Consider the following 21,458-nt stretch of genomic DNA (forward strand, 5'->3'; position numbering starts at 1 on the left):
TCTGGAACGGGACCTTTCTACCGCTGAGTATGCCTGGGTTGTCTCTCTTCCCTCTGCAGTGGCGCTGGCCTGTGGAACTTTGTGCGGTGATACAAACGGCCTGTAACTGCTTGATGTGCTGACCCCTGGCACGAGTGGCCACCGAGCACTTGCTAGGGCGGCGTGTGGCAAATGGCGGACGCGCCCCAAATCTATAAATCACCGACTACATCTCTGCAGCCGGCCATTTATGGAAGAATCCTTCCCATTTCCCAGCTGGGACCACTGAGGCCCGGAGAAGTGATAAGACTTGAGAAGGTCACCTAGGTGATGACAAGCCCAGGATGCGGGCCCAGTTCTTCCTGCCCTGAAGCCTGTACCCTTAACCGTTCCCACGGGGGCTCCCCTACACCTCTTCCTGTGCTGTCACCCGCGGAACGAGGGACGGCCCTTCTGAGCCCAGCCCTTCTCTCCCGTGCAGCTGAAGCAGCGGCTCCCAGGCCCTCCAGGCGTCCCGGTGTGGCCCTGCCCTTCCTTCTCCAACACCTCCCCTTCCCAGCAGCTAGGGGACGGAGCTCCGGAAACTACAGGCAGGTACAGTGGGGATGAGGCCGCAGGAAGGAGCCGGGAGGCGGGTGGGGCAAAGGCGCGGGGCCCCAGTGCCACATGCGGGCGGGAAGGGGGAGGCGTGCGCTCGGGCCAAGGTTCGGCCCAGGAAGAGCCCGGGACCTTGTCTAGACTAGGCGTTTATTTATGAAATGCTCACCGAACGGATACAAAGCTAGTGTCTGTCCACAGGCAGGGGAGGGGGTAAGTGTGCACCCCAGCCCCCGCCCTGCCCACCGCGGGGGCGAAGCCAGGGGCGGGGGGGCTTCACTCTTCCCTCCACCTTGGCAGTAATGGCAGAGAGGGGGTTCGGGGGCAGAAGGAGGAAGGCCCAGGACAGGGCCTCCCCCAGGGAGGCATCCCGGGCGTGGGGGCAAGGGTTTGCCTCTGCCCTGGAACAGTGGTTTGAACTGGGCGGCAGGGGGGAACTCGGAATGCCCTCCTGCCCCCTCAACCCCCGTCCCGCCAGCCCAGAGACGGAGTGACCTCTTCAGCTGCTTCTCAAGGAAGGGTCCCCGTGGCTTCTCTTCTCTAGTCCTCTTCCGGCATGCCTGCCCTCCCCCTGGTCTCAGAGGGCACTGCCCTCCAGCGTGAGGGTTGGGGGCAGGGAGCCAGCCTCGGTGGAGCCCGGCGGCAGGTAAGCTGTCCCGGGCTGAAGCCGTAGCTATGTCCACACTTCGAGGGGCATCACGCCTTCCTTGCTCCCCAGGGGGGGCAGCAAAGACTCATCCTCCAGGAACTTGAGGGGAAAGTGGACCAGGTAGCCCTGGACCTGGGTGAGCTCAGACCGGGCCAAAGGTGGGCTGACTGTGGCCAGGGGCTCCACGGCCACGTACTCCCGGAGCGCCCTGAGAGAGCGTGTGGCATTGGATGGCAGGCAGCGGAAGATCTGTGGGTGGGGGGCACAGAAGCCAGTGGGGCTTGGAGACCCTCGGCCAAGAGTCCAAGATGCCCCCGCTCCCCACACCATATCCCCCCACGCTGACCCTGAGCCACTGAATCCCACGATGTGCCTGCCCCCCACACCCTCATCCCCCTTTTGGGAACGGCTTGGCGGTGGGGCCTCCATCCTACCCCGGACGGGATAACCCGTGGATTTCCACACAGTCAGCCCCGCTCGGTGCCCACCTGCTCATAGATATTGGCATTGCTCTCGGCTGTGTCCTGCCACAGCTGAAAGAAGTCATCACAGACAGGGTCTCGGAGATCCAGGTCTGGCCGGGCATGTGCCCCGAGAATCACACTACGGGACAAAAGGGTCTCCCCAAGGTCAGATTAAGATCCTTGGAGGGGCGCCTGGGTGGCTCAGTCAGTTAAGCAACTGGCTTTGGCTCAGGTCATGATCTCACGGTTCATGAGTTCAAGCCCTGCGTTGGGCTCTGTGCTGATGGCTCATAGTCTGGAGCCTGCTTCGGATTCTAAGTCTCCCTCTCTGTCTGCCCTTTCCCTGCTCACTCTCTGTCTCTGTCTCTCAATAATAAATAAACATTAAAAAAAATGAAAAATTAAAAAAAAAAGATCCTTGGAGAAGGTGAATATCAGAAAAGTCAGATTATTCCTACGCAGGTAATTCAAAATAAACCCGATGTTAAACAGTACAATAAGCACAAATGAATCCAACAGAATTTACTTTGTATCTTCTTTGGCTACTATTTTGATGCTTTAAAAAAAAAAAAAACTACCAAGTTATTTTTAAAGTATTTGTTTCTCAGGGCGCCTGGGTGGCTCAGTCTGCTAAGCGTCTGACCTGGGCTCAGGTCATGATCTCACGGTTCGTGAGTCGGAGCCCCGCGTCAGGCTCCGCGCTGACAGCTCAGAGCCTGGAACCTGCTTCGGATCTTTTTAATATATCTGTTTCTCATGGTCTTGATATCTCTACTTTCCCGGTACCCTATGCTAGATTGGGAAACCCTCGCACCCGCTCCAGAGGCAGAGTAACCCCCTCCCAACTTGTGCCTCCCCGCCACCCCGGTAGCTCCCCACCCGGCCTTACCTGAAGCAGTGCTTCCGCAGACTCAAAGCAAACCGGCCCGCCTGATACTCCCCACCGTCCATGAGGGATGGTTCCATCTCTGTGTCCTCGATCAGCACGGCCAGCTCACTGTCTCGCTTCCCCAGCAAGCTCCGGTCGTTGATGTTGGCGGAGCCTGGGATGGGCGCAGGACGCAACGTGTCTGCCTGAGCCCGGGGACAGGGGGTGGGGAGAGGGGGGGGGGCTGGGGGGGCCCTGCCCCATCAACTCTGCCCGAGGACCAGCCAGCTTCCATCACCTCCCGCTGGGCCCTGCTCCACCCCCCCCCACCCCCGGCGCTGCCGGGGACCCAGCATCCAGGACTGACCGATGATGACCGTCCGGTCATCTGCAATAAGCATCTTGCTGTGGATGTAGATGAGTTCGGAGACCGGGTGCCCGGCCAGCTCTCCGTGTGTGCGAAGCCCGCAGATGGATATGTAGTCCCGCCACGCTGTCCCCACTGTGAGAAAGGGGGTGGGGGTGTAGGGAGGGGTGCCCTCATGGGCAGATGGAGCCCTGTCCCAGCTGCCTCCCCACTTCAAGGTCTATGCGCGTCTCCCTGCAGTAAAAACTGCCTGCCGTCTCAGAGCAGTAGCCCCAGAGACACGCAAGAAGGACCCGGGCTGCAACCCCCCAGCCCCCAGCACTCACTGGCGGCTTTGAGGCGATGTAGGATCGAATATTCCCCACGGCACAGGGTCCTGAGGGAAAAGAGCCGGTGAGGGAGGTGGAGGCTGGGGGAGCTGGTGGGGGATGTCAGGAGAGAGGCGGACCCCAGAAGTCCAGCAGGAAGGGATGGGGACAGAGTCAGGGCAGGGGCACAGGTGGATGGCCACGGAGAGGCAGAGTCTGGCTGGGGGTGGGGGTGGGGGGGGTCACCTGTAAGTGAAGTGCAGAATGGCCTGGATGGAGTTACCACCACCTGTCGTGATGTCACCTTCAAACCCCGGCAGCAGGGGCAGAAGCACGTAGACTCGGAAACGCTGGCCCTGTCTGGGAAGGGGGCGGAGTCAGAGGCCCCACCTGTCCCCCCCAAGCCCCGCCCCTCCGCAGGGGCTAAACCACGCCCGCAACCCCATCCCGCGGCCAGTCCCCCCTCCCCGCCCTTACTTGTGGGCCTTCAGGATTCTGTCCACAATCTCATCGCCCACCTTGTTCAGAACGGTCCGCCCGTCCGAGCAGCTAATAAAGAACTGATTCTGAGGCAGGGACCAAAGAGAGACATCAGCAGCCAGGCCCCTGCCCCCTGCCAACCCCAGGCCTAGGCTCCAGGCCCTGGCCCCGGGCTGCGCATTTCTCCAGGCCTGGCTACCTGGCCCTCAAGGACCGATCCCGCTGCTGTCAGGTCCCTCTCATCCCCCGGGGTCCGCTCCATTCTCTGCCCCGCCCTCACCCCCGTCACACCTCGATGTACAGGAAGCGCTGACTCTCCCTGATGGTGTGCAGGTAGGCATTGAGGATGGAGTTTTCCATCGTCCCTGCTGACCAACGGTCCACCGACCGCAAGACCTGGCGGAACAGCGAATATGCTGTGGTTCCCGACCCCAGGAGAGGAGGGGCTCTCGGGCCGGGGGCCCTGGGCTGGAGGGAGGGAGGCGTGAGGACGGGCTGAAGAGGGGGCCTCACCTGCACAGTGGCGCACTGCCCCCCCGGGATCGTGAAGGAGAGCTGGTCCGCGGTGCTGGTGGATTTGGGCAGCAGGAAGGGGTACACGGGGGTCTTGTACTTGGCCTTGGTCGTCTGAGGTGGAGTGATGGCAGTCAGCGGGAGGCGGCCCCTTCCCGACCCCCCCCCCCCCCAGCCCCCGCAGGAGGGAGTGGGCACCTTGGTGAAATTCCAGCGCTGGATGAAGTGGCGGGCCAGGTCCCGGGCGGGCAGACCGTGGACGGCCACCCCTACGTCCCGCCATGGCATCCGGGGCGTGGTCTCCCTGTCGATGAAATCTGGGGGGCCCCCCGGGAGGATCAGGGGCAGGGAGGAGGACGAGGGGACCAGAGGGAGAGCTACATTACCCTCGACCCAGCTCATCCTGTTCTTGGTTCCCGCCTCGATGTCTGCCCCTACTCTCAGCTTCTGGGGGCTTGGGAGGAGGGGACCCTCACCCTCAAAAGGCCGGTCCAGCTGCACCCAGTCCTTAGTGATAAGATTGCTGTAGTCCTTGCCCAGCCAGAAGAGTTGGTTTTGGGACAGGTCTGGGGTGGCCGGAGCGTCTGAGCCGGGGGTGGGAGGCTGTAGGGAACACACCCAAGCCAGGGGCAAGGAGAGGTCATGGAGGCCGCACAGAGCCAGGGCCACAGAGAAGAGAGGAGCACTGAAAGTGTGAGACACAGAGACACAGAGAGTAAGAATGAGACAGAGAGAGTCCCACCCTGGCCCTCCCCTTCGGCCGCACTCGCTACCCCAGGGGAGTGGGACGGGGCCGTGGGGGTGGGGCGAGGACTGGGCCTCCTTCAAGGCACCTTCCTGGGGTCCCAGAAAGAGGAATCCCCGGGGCGGGCAGCACGCGAGTGACCAGCGGGGGCGGGCTGGCGCTGGGGAGGGGTGCGCCTAGCGACGCTCAGGGAGGCCTGGGGGGACCACCTGTGGGGCGGGTGGTTCAGAGGGGTCCCCGAGGTCAGTCAGCCGGTACTGCAGGTCGTCCCAGCGGCCGTAGGCGAGGTCCAGCCCCCCCAAGAAGGCCACTACTTGGTCCACGACCAGGAGCTTCTCATGATGGGCCCACAGCGTCACCTGGTCCGGGTGACGCATCACCTGCAGCGGGTGTGGGGGGAGGTCATGCGGGCGGGCTTAGGGGAGAGAAGATGGAGACATTGGGAGGGAGGATGGGGGGGGACAGGAAGATGGGGGGATGCGATGTTCAAGGAGAGGGAGGGTCGCGGGGCGCCTAGGTGGCTCAGTCGGTTGGGCGTCCGACTTCGGCTCAGGTCATGATCTCACAGTCCGGGAGTTCGAGCCCCGCATTGGGCTCTGTGCTGATGGCTCAGAGCCTGGAGCCTGCTTCGGCTTCTGTGTCTCCCTCTCTCTCTCTGCCCTTCCCCTGCTCACCCTCTGTCTCTCTCTGTCTCTCAAGAATAAATAAGCGTTTAAAAAAAATTAGAAAGGGAGGGTCGAGGGGGTGGGGAAGTGTGGCGAGGAGGGTCGTGGTTTTTGGGGGCGTCTCTGACGCCTGACAGTCACCTTTATGTTGGGGTGCAGCAGCATCAGAGCCCTCTTGCTGTAGCCGCTGTTAATGCCCAAGGCCAGCTCCACCTCCTTAAACAGCAGTACAGACACACGGACACCCTCCTCCTGGTGGTGAGCGGGGGAGGGGGGGTCAGAACGGCCCCCCCTCCAACCTCCCGAATCCTTCCCCATTCTTGGGGTTCTGTACGTCCGTGCACTCAGCCTGGGGATCCTCAGTGCTCACACCCTGCTCTGATGCTCTCAGCAAACTTAGCAGTGGGTGAGCACACTGTTCACCTGCCCATCCATCCATCCATCCATCCATCCATCTTCCCAGCCATTTACTCACCCCCATATGTGCCATCTGTCATCCATCTATCCCTTACCCCCCTCCCCCCGCTACTGATCCACCTTTCCACCCTCCTATCCTTCCATCTATCCCCCCTTGCCATCATCCATCCACCCACCGGCCCCTCCTCTCGATCATCTGTCTATCCATTAATGTCTATGGATGTCCCCAACATGGCGGACACCGGGCCTTACACTGAGGCCAGCGATGTCATTCCCGTGAGAAAGGCAGACACGTACACCCCCAGGTAATGCCACAAGGCGTAATGGGTACTTGGAGAGAAGTCTGCACCAGGTAGAGGAGGAGCATGAAGGGGGAGGTGTAAGTTCCTCTTGAGGAAGACAAGGAGGTGATGCTTGCCAGACAGCAGCCCACGATAGACGTGTTTCCTCCCCTGAAGCTTCAGCTTCCTTTCCTTCTCCCTTCTGACCCACCTCCACGCACCTCCCCTCCCGCCTGCCACTCTCCTCACCGCCTTCTTCTTGAGCATAATGTCCAGTCTCCAGTCATCTGAGTGGGCCGGACGCTTCAGGTAAATCTCAGGACTCAACCTGGGATTCAGGGCAGGGGGTGAAGGGCGAGCAGCCAGCCACTTCTTCCCTGCCCCTCCCTCCTCTGGCCTGTAAGCTGATCCGGGGCAGGTCCTATCCTGCCCCTTCCTGCCTGAGCTTTCCCCTACTCACCACCAGTCTGTGATGAAAATCTCCTCTTGAGCTCCTACGATGGCGTCTGCCACAGCGGCAAAGTAACCCGCCCCGTTCACAAACCTGGAGGGAGGGGAAGGTCAAGCCAAGGAGGTCAGAATCAGAAGCCAGAAAGCTCTGGAGAGTGAAGACCGGAGGACAGTCATGGATCAGAGGTGACGGCAGGGTCAAAGATCAGGAATGATCAGAGAAATCAGACGGTGTCAGACGTATGAAAGGGGGACAAATTTGCCAGTTTAAGCTAAGTAAAATTAAAAATTACAGAAGGCACAATAAGCTAAAGAAGATGACTAAAGGTGGGGAACGTTAACGCATCATACATAAAGAGTTCCAGCGAATCAGTAAGAAAAAGACACACAGGCCAACGGCGAAATGAACAAAGATCAAGAACTGACAGTTCACAGAGGAGATTAAAATGGTCAACCATAGGAAAAGATGTTTAATCTCAAAAGTAAAGAAGGAGGGGCGCCTGGGTGGCGCAGTCGGTTAAGCGTCCGACTTCAGCCAGGTCACGATCTCGCACTCCGTGAGTTCGAGCCCCGCGTCGGGCTCTGGGCTGATGGCTCAGAGCCTGGAGCCTGTTTCCGATTCTGTGTCTCCCTCTCTCTCTGCCCCTCCCCTGTTCATGCTCTGTCTCTCTCTGTCCCAAAAATAAATAAACATTGAAAAAAAAGTTAAAAAAAAAAAAGTAAAGAAGGAAATTGATATCAAAATGGAATAACATGTCTTTAATCCACTAAATTGGCAAAAATAAAGACCACTGGCAATGTTCAACATTAGCGTGCAGGAGAATGAGAATCCTCATAGACTATGGGAATATACTTCGGTTATAGCCTTTTTATTTTTATTTTTTTAACATTCATTTATGTTTGAGAGACAGAGTGTGAGTCGGGGAGGGGCAGAGAGTGAGGGAGACACAGAATTCGAAGCAGGCTCCAGGCTCCAGCTGTCAGCACAGAGCCCGACGCGGGGCTCGAACCCACGGACCGTGAGATCATGACCTGAGCCGAAGTCGGACGCCTAACTGACTAAGCCACCTAGGCGCCCTGGTTATAGCTTACTTAGAAGACAGTTTGGCAGTATCCGAATATCAGACACACGTACTGTTTAATACCATTAAGTGCACATAGTAATTCTATTTCTAGGGATGCATCCTATTAAATGCTTTGCTTAGGCAAAGACTGTGTTCAGTGCAACATCGCTTGAAATGAGAATTTGGCTCCCCTGCTGATGTCCTCTCTCCCTCTCTCAAAATAAATAAACCTAAAAAAAAAAAAAAATAGATTTGTAAAATGAGAATTTGGGGCACCTGGGTGGCTCAGTCGGTTCAGCGTCCAACTCTTAATCTCAGCTCAGGTCTTGATCTCAGGGTTGTGAGTTCAAGCCCCATGTTGCACTCTGTGCTGGGTGAGAAGCCTATGGGAAGGGGAGGGGAGGGGAGGGGAGGGGAGGGGAGGGGAGGGGAGGGGAGGGGAGGGGAGGGGAGGGGAGGGAAGGGAAACCTACTTATAAATAAAATAAAATAAAATAAAATAAAATAAAATAAAATAAAATAAAATAAAATAAGATAAAATAAAATAAGATAAGATAAAATAAGAAAGAATCTGAATGCCTAATCTCTAACACACACATTAAGTGGGAAAAAAAAATAAGCCACAAAAGTAAGTTCATGATCTCATTTACATTAAACCAAAAAGTAATGTATGCGCATAAGCCTATGAAAGTGTACAGGCCGAGAAAGGAGAAGATACACAGGACTCTGTTGTGAGGGTTATTTCTGGGGAGAGAGCTGGGCTGTTGGGTCTAGGGCAGACGTGAGGCCAGGGAGTAAAGGGCTGGGCAACGAAGGGGAACTTAAGTTTTTCACTTATTGTGCTTCTGCGTCGTATCGTTTTGGCTTTTGAATAACAAATAGTATGATGGTGAAGAGTGGGGTCTTGACCCAGACTGCCTGGGTTTGAATCCTGCTTCCACTGTCTACAAGGTGTCGGACCTTGGGCAAGTTCCTCAGCTTCTCCTTGCCTCAACATTCTCATCTGTAAAATGGACACAGCACCCGTGCCTGCCTCGTCGGGTTCGTGAGAGGGTTTAATCATACTTAGCGCAGCTCCCAGCACGCAGTGAGAACTACGTAAATATCAGCTATTAGTTCTTATGAAACAAATGAATGTCAACACCGCCTCCAAGAAAAAAATCCTTCCACCACTCCCTCCTGCCTATGATGAAGTCCAACCGCTTCAGCTTAGCACACGGGGCACACCCAGGCGCTGTCAACCCCCAGACTGTTCTCTGGCCACTCCTCCCCCCCTCCCCGCCCCCCCCCCCGCCAGGGTCACCGAACATGCCAGCCTGCTTCTTCTAGCCTCGGTGCACAGGCTAGTCTCCGCTTTCTTCCTAAGGCCAACCTCAGGGTCACTGCCTTCTGCAAGGCAGTCCTGACATCCCCACGGGGGGGGGGGGGGGGGGGGCAGATGTTCCCCCGCTGGGCCCGGTACCCTGTATCTACCACCGGAACGGCCGGAAGTTACCATTGTTCTGTGACTGAATCACCTACTGGGTGTCTTATTCCTGCCACTGGGCCTGGCACGTAGTAGGTGCTTAGTAAAATGTGTATTGGACGAACGAGTGAATCAGAGAGATTTTAAGAGCTCATAAGGCACAGAGAGAGCCAGTGTGATAAAAGGCAGTTAAAAAGGTCACAGGAGGTCAGAGAGGCCAGGGTCAGAGGAGATGACTGGAGATGACTGGGTATGGGGGTCAGAGAGATCAGAGGGAAGGCAGATAATCAGTGTGGTTAGAGGTCAGATGGTCAGGAAGACTGGAGAAGTCAAAGGGGGAGGGTGTCGAAGCCAGAACGGGTCAGAGGAGATCAAAGAGGACCAAGGAAAGGACTCAGAAAACACGGAGAGGGTCACGAGGCCCACAGACAAGCTCCGAAGGGACGGCAGTGTCTCACCACCGGGCCAAGGTCCTGGGCCGGGGCGGGGCATAGCTGTCGTGACGGTGCAGCTGTATGAAGTCTCTTCCCGGGCCCTGGGCCAGCTCCGTGATCTCCTGGCCCCACCACCGTGCCTGCCGGTAGCTGCCACACTTGAGGATCAGGGACCTGAGCAGGAACAACGAGATGGACCACAGGCTTCACCCTTCGTGCCCCGGCCTCGCCCGATACCTCCCTCTTTGGCTGTCCCTTCTTTCCCGCTTCCTCCCTTAGTCCCTAATTCACCACCCCACCGGGACAGGGCAGGCGTGTGCCTCGCACACAGTTAGGTCACCGGCACAGCACGGAGTTTTGCACCCGGCACTCGGGTTTGCTCCCAGGAACGAATGAATGAACGGAGCGCCCTTTCTTTTATATCGGGAGTCCCTCCCCCAAGCTTGTACTTGACCCCCTCTCTCTGGGCCTAGGTTCTAAGAGCAGTCCCAGGCATGTGGCCAGACCAGTTCTCTGGTTCCAAACCAAGGCCGGCTCCAGGGGGGGGTTGGATGGGGGTGGGGGATGGGGTGGAAATGCTTCCTTTCCTTCCACTCACTGCCCACCCACCCCCCCCACCCCCCCGCCCCAGCGCTCTCGGCTCACCAGGTGTCCGTCTACACCGGCTGGAGGCCTTACCTGTGGGAGGTGTCGATCCTGACCCCGTACCGCGTCTCAGTGCTCCGTTTCCCCACCTGCACCTCGAAGCCAGGGTCAAAGAGCTGAACAAAGGAGATGGCGCCCGTCTCGAGGCACAGGTACAGCAGGAAAGAGTCCTTCACCACCAGCCACCTGGAGCGGGAGGGCTCCGTCCGTTCCTCCCTGCCCACGGCGTCTCCTTCCTCGCCCCCACCGCTGCCCCGCTGACTGCTCCGGGGCTCACCTCTTGGACCAGCGGTAACACACTTGGTCCCGGCCACAGCAGGTGAGGCCAGGAACTCGGTGGCCGCCCGAACGCTTCCGGATCACTCCTTCCCTGTGGACAGAGTCGGGGAGCGGGCGTGGGGTGGGGAGATGCCCGAAGAGGAATCCGGATGCCCGCCGCGCCCCCGCCCCTGCCCGCGCACCGGGCGCTGCTTTCCCCATCCTCAGGCAGGGAGGGATCCGCGGGTTTGCCCGTGGCCCGCGCGGGACGTCGCACACTCACAGTCCTTTGGAGCCAAGGTCTGGGATGAAGGAGAGCTGGCTGACTTCCAGGAACTCCGTCTGCCGAGGAAGACGAAGGCTCAGGGGAGAGACTCTGGCTTCCAGCCCCTCAGACCCCACGGGCCGGGGTCCTCTGCCCCCCGGGGGTCTGATGAAACTGCCCCCCCTAAAACCAGCCCCTGGGCCTTACCATGGCGTGGTAGTTGCGGTAGAAAGACATGGTCAGGAGGCGGTTGAGGTAATTCTCCAGGTATTTCTGAAGCAGGGACAAGAGACAGACACAGATGGGACCGGAGCCATGGGCGCACGAAATGCCTTCCGGGGCGGTCCGGCGTCGGGTCGCACCTGTTTGCTGGACGCGTGTCTGGAGGAGCCCTCGGGTCCTGCGCGAGGCAGAGAGGGCATCTCGCGGTTGGCGGCTTCTCCGGCGGGGGGATGGGTGGTGGCAAAGCTGCGGAGGCGAGGCGGGAAGAGGGTCAAGTGGGAGCCAGGAAGCTGAGTGCCTGGATCCCTGAAGCACGAGACCGGGAGGCTTGGGGGAGGCCCGGAGGCTGGCAAAGGCCCCCTATCCTGAGAACGGAGACGAGGGAGGCTGCCAAGGGCATTTTGGGCGCCCCGCCCGGCTGAGATATTGGCACAGGACCACGGACAGGGAGAGCCGAGCTGGGAAGGTTTCCTGGTAACCGGGGTCAGGGAAGGGGGGCCCCCCCCCACCACCACCACCAGGGGCCAGAGCTGGGGCAGGGAGAGGGTGCCACAGGCAGAAAGCAGTGGTGGCGGCTGGGGCAGGGACAGGATGGGGCACCGCCTTCCCGACAGGAAGCAGACCGGTCCCCTTACCGGGCCAGAGGGAGCAGACTCATCAAGACTTTGTGCCTCAGGAGGTCCCGGTGCAGCTCCTGGAAATGACGGAACTTCTTCTTGGTTGTCCAGGTAAAGGCGCCGTGAGTCAAGCGGACGGAATACAGAGTGCAGGTTCCCACCTGGGGGCGGGAGGCGCTCAGCGGTTGTCCCCTGGCCGGGTGGCAGCGCCCCCTCCTCCCCGACCTCCGGGCCGGCCCTGCCTTTCCCCACGTCCCCAGTGCCCGGCCAGCCACCTTGGATCCGCTGGTGTATCTTTCGGTTCCCACCACCTGGGCTGTGACGGGCACCCCAGGGGCGAACACCAAGGGGTGCATTTTCAGAGGCTGCAGGTCGTAGATGGCCAGGAAAGGGTGCATCCGGTCAGCTGGGAGGAGAGAAGGTGCGAGAATGTGAACCCCAGGAGGTCTCGGCCGCCCCCCACCCCGCCCGCCCCCAGGGCCGTCCCCCCTGCCTACCTGGGTCCTCCCCCTCCCTCAGAGTGTCCAGCTCGTCGGGCTCCATCTGCAACTGGCTGGAATCCAGCTCGCCCCCCGCGGGGAAGAGGCTCTGGGGGGTCGCCGCCATCCTGGGCGCAGGGGGAGGCCTCAGGGAGGTGCCGTGCCCTGCAGAACCCGGGCCCCCCACCCTCCCCACCTCCCTCGCGCGCCCTCCTTCCCCTTCGGTCTGCAGCGCCCCGCCGACCCGCCTTGACCTCCACCCGGTCCCCGGGTCCCGCATCCAGGATCCCTCAGCCCCGCCTCCCGTCCCGTCCCCGGCGCGCCCTGGAGCTCCCGCCGGGCCCGCGCGGCCCGGAGCCGGGGCGGAGCGGAAGCCTGGGCAGGGCGGGGCGGGGGGGGGTCGCCGGGGACCCCGGGGCTCCGGCCAGGCCAGGCCGGGAGCGGGGGGGGGGGGGCGTCCAGCGGGAATGAGGAAGTCCCGCGCGCCCCGCCCGGGAGGGACACCCTGAAATCTCGGCGCGCGGCTGAGCCCGCGCCCCTTCCCGCCCCCCGCCCCCCTCCCCCGGGGCCAGGGCCCCGCCGCCGCGCGCCCCCCGGGCCCCTTACCCCGCAGCCCCAGGCGGCGCCCGCGCCGGTCCTCCAGCCGAGGGAGCGGCACAGGGAGCCGGGCCCACACCCGGGCGACGGGGCGGGAAGGGGCGGGAAGGGCGGGAAAGGCCGGCCCCCGGGGGCGGGTCTCCCGGCCTCACCTCCGCGCCAGCCCCGCCGCAAGGCCGTCGAGCGAGCGCTGGCCCCGGGGGCTGCGGCGGGCGGCGGTAGAGGCAGGGCCGGTGCAAGGGCCCGGGGGCCAGCGGCTGGGGGCTGGGGAACGTGCGCTCCTACACCGCTCCTGCACCATGTCTCGCCACTTGCCCCGGGCCGGGCTCCGGACGCACAACAGTGAGCGAGCCGGCCGCCGCCGAGCCGGCTCTCCGGGGACCCACAGTCCGGGAGCAGGCGGGAAACTCTCAGGTTCTAAAAGACAAAATATGCCCCCTTTATTTATTTTTTTTTTTAATTTTTAAAACTATTTAATTTTCGGAGAAAAAGAGACAGAGCACGAGCAGGGGAGGGGCAGAGAGAGAGGGAGACACAGAATCCGAAGCAGACGCCAGGCTCCGAGCCGTCAGCACAGAGCCCGACGCGGGGCTCGAACCCACAGACCGAGAGATCACGACCTGAGCCAAAGCCGCAGACTCAACCGACTGAGCCACTGGGGCGCCCCTATGCCCTCTTTTTTTTTTCAAATGCGGATTTCTTTATCTCTCCCGATGGACATCTGGGTTGTTTCTAATCTATTGCGATAAAGCTCCTATAAACATTCCTGTAGGAGTCTTTGTGCGGATAAGCGTTTCCCTTTCTCTTGGGTAAACAGCTCGCAGAGGCGTTGCCAGGGCCTGTAAAAAGTGCATTTTACCCTTATGAGAAACTGCCAGACTGGCTCCCAAAGTGGTCGCTCCGTTTTGCATTTCCCAAACCAGTCTGTGTTACTTCTGGGGATTCCACGGCATGGCCGGCATCTGACGTGGTCCCACTTTTTAGCATTAGCTGTTCTGAGGGTTAAAGTAAGTAAATCATCGTAGCTTTATTTGCCTTTCTCTGAGGAGTAATGATGCTTAATTTACAATAGCCAAGATATAGAAACAACCTAAACGTCCACTGATTGATTGAACGGAGAAAGAAGAGTGGTACACACACACACACACACACACACACACACAGAAATATTGCTCAACCGTAAAAAAAGAATGCTATCTTGCCATTTGCAACAACATCAATGGATTTAGAGAGTATGGTGCTAAGTGAGATAAGTTCGCGAAAGACAAATATCATATGATCTCATTACATGTGAGATGTAAAAAAAATGACCAAACAAAGCACAAACAGATCCAGAAATACAGAGAACAAACCGGTGGTTACCAGAGGGGAGGGGGAGAGGAGAGGGCGGTCCAGGCTTCCAGTTAGGGAACGAATGAGTCGTGGGGAGGAAAGGTTCAGCACAGGGATTATAGTCAGTGATACTGTAACAGCGCCGCGTGTGGTGACGGGTTGGAGCTACGCTTGCGGGGCGTGTAGCATAATGTATACAGTTGTCCAATCGCTATGTTGTGTCGTACTCGCCCAACACTGAGGTCACATTGTGTGTCAAACGCCCTTTAACTGAAAGAGAAAAAGTCAATGGTAGAGCTACCCTATGGCAACCCAACAATTCCGCTCCTAGGTGAAGACCCAGAAGAATTGAAAGCACACGGGCGCACAGAGACCTGCACGCGGTAGTACTCAACTAGCCAAATCGTGGGAACAACCCAACGTCCCTCAGCTGCTGAATGGGCAGACAGAACATGGTGGTTCCTCCAAGGTACACCACTGGGCCACAAAAAGGAGTGGAGCGCTAGCACGCGTTACCACAGGGGCAGGTCTTGAAAATATTACGCTAAGGAAGGAGCACCTGGGTGGCTCAGTCGGTTAAGCATGCAACTCTTTTGTTATTATTTTTTTAATATTTCTTTATTTAAAACTTTTTTTTTACGTTTATTTATTTTTGAGAGACAGAGACAGAGCACGAGTGGCAGAGGGAACGGAGAGAGGGGGAGACACAGAATCGGAAGCAGGCTCCAGGCTCGGAGCTGTCAGCAAAAAGCCCGACGCGGGGCTCGAACCCATGGACCACGAGATCATGACCTGAGCCGAAGTCGGCCGCTTAACTGACTGAGCCACCCAGGCACCCCACTCTCTCTAAAAAAAGAAGAAGAACGGGGCGCCTGGGTGGCTCCGTCGGTTAGGCATCCAACTTCAGCTCAGGTCACTATCTCGCGGTCCGTGAGTTCGAGCCCCGCATCGGGCTCTGGGCTGATAGCTCAGAGCCTGGAGCCTGCTTCCAATTCTGTGTCTCCCTCTCTCTCTGCCCCTCCCCCATTCATGCTCTGTCTCTGTCTCAAAAATAAACAAAATGTTAAAATTTTTTTTTAAAAAACAAGAAGAAGAAGAAGAAGAAGAAGAAGAAAAGAATATGCTAAATGAAAAAAAGTCAGACACAAAGGACCATATATTATGTGAGTCCATTTAGACGAAATGTCCAAAACCTGTAGAGACCGAAGATAGGTTAGCCACTAGCTGGGGAGAAGAAGGACAGGGGAGCGACTGACAGGGGGTACAGGCTCCCTTTCAAGGGTGACGAAAATGTTATAAAATTAGTTGATGTTTCTCAACTGATGAGTATAGTAAAAGCCACTGAATTGGATCGTATAAAAGGGTGAATTTTAGGGGCACCTGGGTGGCTCAGCTGGTTGAGCGTCCGACTTCGGTTCTGGTCATGATCTCCCGGTTTGTGAGTTCAAGTCCTGCGTCAGGTTCTGTGCTGACAGCTCAGAGCCTGGAACCTGCTTCCGATTCTGTGTCTCGCTCTCTCTCTGTCCCTCCCCTGCTTGTGCTCTCTCTCAAAAATAAATATTTAGGGGCGCCTGGGTGGCTCAGTCGGTTGGGCGTCCAACTTCGGCTCAGGTCATGATCTCGTGGTCCATGAGTTCGAGCCCTGCATCAGGCTCTGGGCTGACAGCTCAGAGCCTGGAGCCTGTTTCGGATTCTGTGTCTCCCTCTCTCTGTGACCCTCCCCTGCTCATGCTCTGTCTCTATCTGTCTCAAAAATAAATAAATGTTAAAAAAAAATTTTTTTTAAATACATTTAAAAATATATATAAAAATAAAAGGGTGAATTTTATGGTATGTCAATTCTATCTCAATAAAACTATTGTTACCAAAAAAAAAAAAAAAAAAAAAACACCCCTCAAGTAAGCTGCAAACACATACAACTTGGGCGAAGTTAAAAACCGTTATGCTGAAAGAAGTCAGACAGACGGAAGTAATACTCTAGGACTCCACTTAAATAAAGCCCGGAAACAGGCAAATCCAATCTGTTTGGACAGGAATGAGATCAGTAGCTGCCTGGGGTGGGAGGCGTAGACAAGAAAGGGAAGTTGGTGATGGGAACGTCTTGTATCTCGACTGGGGTGATTATTTCACGAGTGTGTACCCTTGTTAATATTTACAGACCTGGACACAGATGTGTGTATTCAATTGCATGTAAATTTTCACTTCAATAAAGGTGACTTATTTATGTTTATTTATTTGTTTACTTTTGAGAGAGAGAGAGAGAGAGAGCACAAGCAGGGGAGGAGCAGAGAGAAAGGGAGACACAGAATCGGAAGCAGGCTCCAGACTCCCAGATGTTGGCACACAGCCCCAACTCGGGGCTGGATCACGACTTGAGCCAAAGTCGGACACTTCACCGACGGAGCCGCCCAGGCGCCCCTTGAGACCGGTAATTTAGAAGTGCGAAACAGGGGCGCCTGGGCGGCTCCGTCGGTGAAGCGTCCGACTTCGGCTCAAGTCACGATCTCACAGTTTGTGAGTTTGAGCCCCACATTGGGCTCTCTGCTGTCAGCGCAGGGTCTGCTTCCGATCCCCTGTCCCCCTCTCTCTGCCCCTACCCTGCTGTTCTCTCAAAATCAAAACAAATAAACTTTTTATTTATATAAATAAAAAAGAAAGAAAGAAAGAAACAAGAAACAGATTTCTGAGTCTGCTAGTCCAATAGAGCCGGCAGCTTCCCAAGTTAAGAGCACATTTGCATGGCTGTGCTGGGGGGCGTTTAGAGTCCTTGATCCCCTGTCCCCCTCTCTCTGCCCCTACCCTGCTGTTCTCTCAAAATCAAAACAAATAAACTTTTTATTTATATAAATAAAAAAGAAAGAAAGAAAGAAAGAAAGAAAGAAAGAAAGAAAGAAAGAAAGAAAGAAAGAAACAAGAAACAGATTTCTGAGTCTGCTAGTCCAATAGAGCCGGCAGCTTCCCAAGTTAAGAGCACATTTGCACGGCTGTGCTGGGGGGCGTTTAGAGTCCTTGACGAGGGTGCTCTGCTCCCCCCACCCCTGTCCCCTGCCCGGCTGAGGGCATCAGCACCTGATGCGGGGAAGCTCACTGCGGAGCAGAGAGTGGGCTGGGATCAGGGGGTGGGGGTGGAGGGAGTCTCCGCTCCAACTGCCTCTGTGACCTTGCTTGTAAAATCAGGACAGTGATAACATGTACCTCCAGGCATCACTGACATGATTAAGCAAGATAACAAGTAAAAAGTCCCTTGAATCTACCTGGCACAGCATAACTAATCCATTGTCAGTGTCCTATTAAAGGTGACAAGAGGGGCGCCTGGGTGGCTCAGTCGGTTAAGCATCCGACTTCGGCTCAGGTCACGATCTCACAGTCCGTGAGTTCGAGCCCCGCGTCGGGCTCTGTGCTGACGGCTCAGAGCCTGGAGCCTACTTCAGATTCTGTGTCTCCCTCTCTCTCTGCCCCTCCCCCGTTCATGCTCTGTCTCTCTCTGTCTCAAAAATAAATAAAAACGTTAAAAAAAATTTTTTTTAAAGGCGACAAGAGCTCCCGGACCGTTTAGTGAGAACCTAACGTTTCCTCGGCTAGCACAATTTCACCTTCCGTGAGAACAGACTATTTTTTTTTTTTGTCTTTATGATTTTACGTCATGGGCATTCTGAATTCTCATTCCAGAATACCAGTGAGTCCCCAGCAGCATCCAGGCTGGAAGCAAGCTGTCAGCGGATTTTCACGGCTCCTGTCGGTGGTCCCAGCCCCTCCGTGTCTGTCTCTGCCACCTGCCCCCTCCCAGTGGCCTCCTGCTTCTCCCTGGAGATCAGAGAGGGCTCCCAAATTAAGGGGGCGCGACAGGATAGGTGTCTGAATGGGGTATCCGTCCACCTCTTCCCTCCTCCCTCTCCTCCTCCTTCCATCCCCTGGCGCCTATAATCACCAGGCGGTCTGAGGCTAAGTGGTAGTTTGGCCCACAGTGGGGGGGCTTGCCAGCCACACCCCTCCTCCTGGGGCCCTCCTGACCAGTCCCAGCACCCTGGTCTCCTCCACTGGTGAGATGGGTCTCAAGGGGGCATGGTGTTTCCCATGGTGTGGGTGCCGGAGGCAGCGGAGGACTGGAAGAGGAGCAGGTATGGGGAGGGGGGGGCTGAGGAAAAAGGGGGGCTGGCAGGGAGGCAGAGAGACCGCACCGGGGACAAAGGTACACGGTCAAGCCAGTGGAGGGAAAAGAATGGTCTGTTTCGCGGGTGGGAGGTGGGCTTCCCCACAGGGCCGCCTAAATACCTCGCAGGGCCGCTGCCGAATGAGCAAGTGAAGCCCCCGTAAAAAAAAAAAAAAAATAGCACCTTCGTGACGGTGACAGCAGCATCACAGCAAGCAGGACCTTCTGCGTGGCAGGTCCCGAGGGACCGCCCAGGTCGCAGGCCGGTGAAAGCAGCCCTGCTCTCTCCACACCCCCTCTCGGGGCCCCAGGACCCCAGGTGGCCTCCCGGGCCTCTTGGGTCCTCACCGTGGGGAAGGAAGGAAGAACACGGGCCGCAACACCCCTCTCCCTCCTCCCATCTCCCTTCCAGGCCTGGATCCGGCTGCCCCTCCAGACCCAAACCCCGGCCCGGCTGAAGCCCCCACCGTGGCTGAGGGAGGGATACCCGCCCTAGGGTCTGGCGCCTACTTCAGCAGGAAGGCCCGACTCTCCTTCCGCCACCAGCTGCACGACCCGGCGACGGCCAATGACTCCACCATCTGATGGGGACGACCGACCGGGGGCTGAACTTTGCAACCTTCCCTCCCCAGACTTCTGGGTCATCCCTGTTTGGCCCCACAGCCCCCACGACCTTGTCATTAAATATACTCAGAGCTGCCAGGTGCTGTGTGCGCGCGCGTGTCTGTTGGGGGGGCGGGGTGGGGAGCGGTTGAGGGCCGAGCCCCCCCCCCCCCCCCAGCTCCGGGGCTGGGGTGCGGCGCTCAGGGGGGGAAGCATAGCACCTATGGTAGGGGACGCGGGAGTGGTGAGTGACACAGCTGATCTAACTCGGGGCCCAGGTGGGGGTGGCAGAAGGGAGGGTGCCCCGAAATTAGCTTCAGAGTTGAGGGTGAGGAGAGGCTGGAGGCCAGACGGGACCGCAGATGAGGCGAGGAAGCATGTGCGTCCCCTCCCTTCCAGGCATTGAGGATGCATCAGTGAACCAAGCAGAGACCCGTCTCTTCTTCCCATCCTCCACCCCACCCCCACCCCTCCCAGGGCTCAACTCCTCCTAGGGCACGTAGACACAGGAGCTAAGAGAGAGGGGCGGCGAACGCTGTGGAGGGAGTCACGCGGTACCTTGAACGTTGGGCAGGAGGGGTGGGGGGGGGGGGGGGGCTTGGAATTCCAAGCAGTCAGTTAGGGGCTTTCTGATAAGGTGGCATCTGAGACCTGAATGTACGTAGCCAAGTGGAAACCGGGAAAGCACGGGTCAGTGTAGAGTCGTTGTAACAAATGTTTCTGACGCAGGATGTTGGTAGGAGGGATGCCGTGCACCTGTGAGGGCAGGCAAGGGCGGACGGGAAATCTCCGCTCAGTTTTGTCATGAACCTGCAACTGCTCTACAAAAAGCGTATTTTAGGGGGCACCTAGGTAGCTCAGTGGGTGAAGCCTGACTCTTGATTTCGGCCCAGGTCATGATCTCACAGTTCATGAGATGGAGCCCCGCGTCAGGCTCTGGGCTGACAGTGCAGAGCCTGCTTGGGATTCTTTCTTTCTCTCTCTCATCTGCCCCTCCTCTGCTCGCTCACTCTCTCTCAAAAATAAATTTAGGGGCGCCTGGGTGGCGCAGTCGGTTAAGCGTCCGACTTCAGCCAGGTCACGATCTCGCGGTCGGGAGTTCACGATCTCGCGAGATCTCGAGTGATCTCGCGTGAGTTCGAGCCCCGTGTCAGGCTCTGGGCTGCCGGCTCGGAGCCTGGAGCCTGTTTCCGATTCTGTGTCTCCCTCTCTCTCTGCCCCTCCCCCGTTCATGCTCTGTCTCTCTCTGTCCCCAAAATAAATAAACGTTGAAAAATAAATTTAAAAAAGTTAATAATTAGAAAGTTTGTTTTTAGGGGGCGCCTGACTGGCTCATTTGGAGGGGCACACAACTCTTGATCTCAGGGTCATGAATTTGAGCCCCACGCCTGGGCATAGATTACTTAAAAAAAAAAAAAAAAAGATTTCTTTTTTTTAAATCAAGGAAGAGGAGATCTCTGGCAGATACACAGCCAGTATAAGTGCAAAATGCCCTGAGGTCCAAGGGAAGAGAAAAAAACAAGTGGACTAGAGCGTCAACATTGGGGGAACTGGTGGGTCATCGAGACCATGGTAAGGAGGTAAAACGTTATCCTAGACCTCCTTACCATCCCAGGTCAAGCAGGGGAACGTGTCCTCACTTACATTTAAAGATCACTCCAGTTGGGGCCCCTCGTGGCTCAGTTGGTTGAACGTCCGACTCTTGATTTTGGCTCAGGTCACGATCTCACAGTTCGTGGGTTTGAACCCTGCATCAGGCTCTGTGCCGACTGTGGAGTCTGCTTGGGATTCTCTCTCCCTCTCGCTCTGCCCCTTCCTTCCTCGCACACTGCCTCTCTCTCTGAAAACAAATAAACTTAAAAAATAATAATAAAATAAAACATTAAAAAAAAAATCACTCCGGTTGCTCTATGGGAGATTATAGAAGGGGGAGTGTGGAAACAGCAGGCCACAGAGGGGGCTGTTGCCATCTGGCAGACAAGGCACAATGGTGCTTGGATCAAGACAGGGGTGTGGCGTGAGCGTAGCAAACACACAGAGTCGTCGAATCGCCATGTTGTGCCCCTGAAACTCAGGTAACATGGCTTACGGAAGAGCAACGTGCCAGTGACAGGAAGTGGGTGGGGAGTGTTCAGGCTCAATGCAGAGTGTAAGGGGATGAGAGGAATCCAAGACGCCTTGAGGAAAGAGGACCGGGTAAACAGGTTTTGCAAAAAAAATCAAAAAGTCGTCTATGGGTTATTTTAAGCTTGAGGTACATATATTTGGGATCAGAGGGCCTTCTCTGCTCTTTTCCACTTGATCCCGGACCTACCCACCTCCTCAGGAAGCCTCCCGTGTAACCTCCCAGAGTCTCCAGGGCAGGATCATATTCTAGAACAAAGTTTTCGAATGTGGTATTCAGTTCCTTATCCACAGAGTGGAGGAAAGTTGAGGCAAGGCTGAGAAAGCCAGGCACTGCTAACAAGCACCCTTGAACTCCTTTCGGCCCCTGGCCCGAGTGGGCACAGACTCGGGGGGCCAGAGTCTACTCTCAGCCTCCCA

General features: G+C 57.1%; 2 protein-coding genes across 2 annotated transcripts; one reads left to right on the top strand and one right to left on the bottom strand.

Moving 5' to 3' along the window:
• Nucleotides 1–712: 712 nt before the first annotated feature.
• Nucleotides 713–12,931, bottom strand: PLD2 (phospholipase D2). The gene is made up of 25 exons (XM_047831914.1): nucleotides 12,839–12,931; nucleotides 12,251–12,360; nucleotides 12,029–12,159; nucleotides 11,772–11,914; nucleotides 11,277–11,382; nucleotides 11,122–11,187; nucleotides 10,933–10,991; nucleotides 10,669–10,761; nucleotides 10,425–10,577; nucleotides 9,771–9,920; nucleotides 6,794–6,877; nucleotides 6,583–6,661; nucleotides 5,777–5,887; nucleotides 5,180–5,350; nucleotides 4,702–4,828; nucleotides 4,424–4,542; nucleotides 4,226–4,339; nucleotides 4,004–4,108; nucleotides 3,710–3,798; nucleotides 3,479–3,592; nucleotides 3,251–3,300; nucleotides 2,925–3,059; nucleotides 2,579–2,732; nucleotides 1,714–1,828; nucleotides 713–1,474 (listed from the first exon to the last, which is right to left on the bottom strand). The coding sequence occupies exons 2-25, from the start codon at nucleotides 12,357–12,359 to the stop codon at nucleotides 1,250–1,252; spliced, it is 2,802 nt and encodes a 933-aa protein (XP_047687870.1). The 5' UTR covers nucleotide 12,360; nucleotides 12,839–12,931; the 3' UTR covers nucleotides 713–1,249.
• CE1H17orf114 (chromosome E1 C17orf114 homolog) lies at nucleotides 10,573–19,007 on the top strand. Its single transcript, XM_047831961.1, has 4 exons — nucleotides 10,573–11,864; nucleotides 14,493–14,630; nucleotides 17,831–18,279; nucleotides 18,724–19,007. Exons 3-4 carry the CDS (start codon nucleotides 18,207–18,209, stop codon nucleotides 18,894–18,896), a joined length of 246 nt encoding a protein of 81 aa, XP_047687917.1. The 5' UTR covers nucleotides 10,573–11,864; nucleotides 14,493–14,630; nucleotides 17,831–18,206; the 3' UTR covers nucleotides 18,897–19,007.
• The last annotated feature ends 2,451 nt before the right edge of the window (nucleotides 19,008–21,458 follow it).

Source organism: Prionailurus viverrinus, chromosome E1, assembly GCF_022837055.1.
Source record: "Prionailurus viverrinus isolate Anna chromosome E1, UM_Priviv_1.0, whole genome shotgun sequence".
In the NCBI taxonomy this organism is placed as follows: Eukaryota; Metazoa; Chordata; class Mammalia; order Carnivora; family Felidae; genus Prionailurus; species Prionailurus viverrinus.

What these genes read in the sequence shown, in the direction of transcription:
- PLD2 (XM_047831914.1), bottom strand. Translation starts at nt 12,359, where the DNA reads ATGGCGGCGACCCCCCAGAGCCTCTTCCCCGCGGGGGGCGAGCTGGAT. An exon ending in GGCAGTGCGCCACTGTGCAG is followed by an intron (nt 4,109 to 4,225) that starts GTGAGGCCCCCT and finishes CTGTTCCGCCAG; the next exon opens with GTCTTGCGGTCGGTGGACCG. An exon ending in AGAATCCTGAAGGCCCACAA is followed by an intron (nt 3,593 to 3,709) that starts GTAAGGGCGGGG and finishes CCCCCTTCCCAG; the next exon opens with ACAGGGCCAGCGTTTCCGAG.
- CE1H17orf114 (XM_047831961.1), top strand. Translation starts at nt 18,207, where the DNA reads ATGGGTCTCAAGGGGGCATGGTGTTTCCCATGGTGTGGGTGCCGGAGG. An exon ending in GAGGACTGGAAGAGGAGCAG is followed by an intron (nt 18,280 to 18,723) that starts GTATGGGGAGGG and finishes TCTCCCTTCCAG; the next exon opens with GCCTGGATCCGGCTGCCCCT.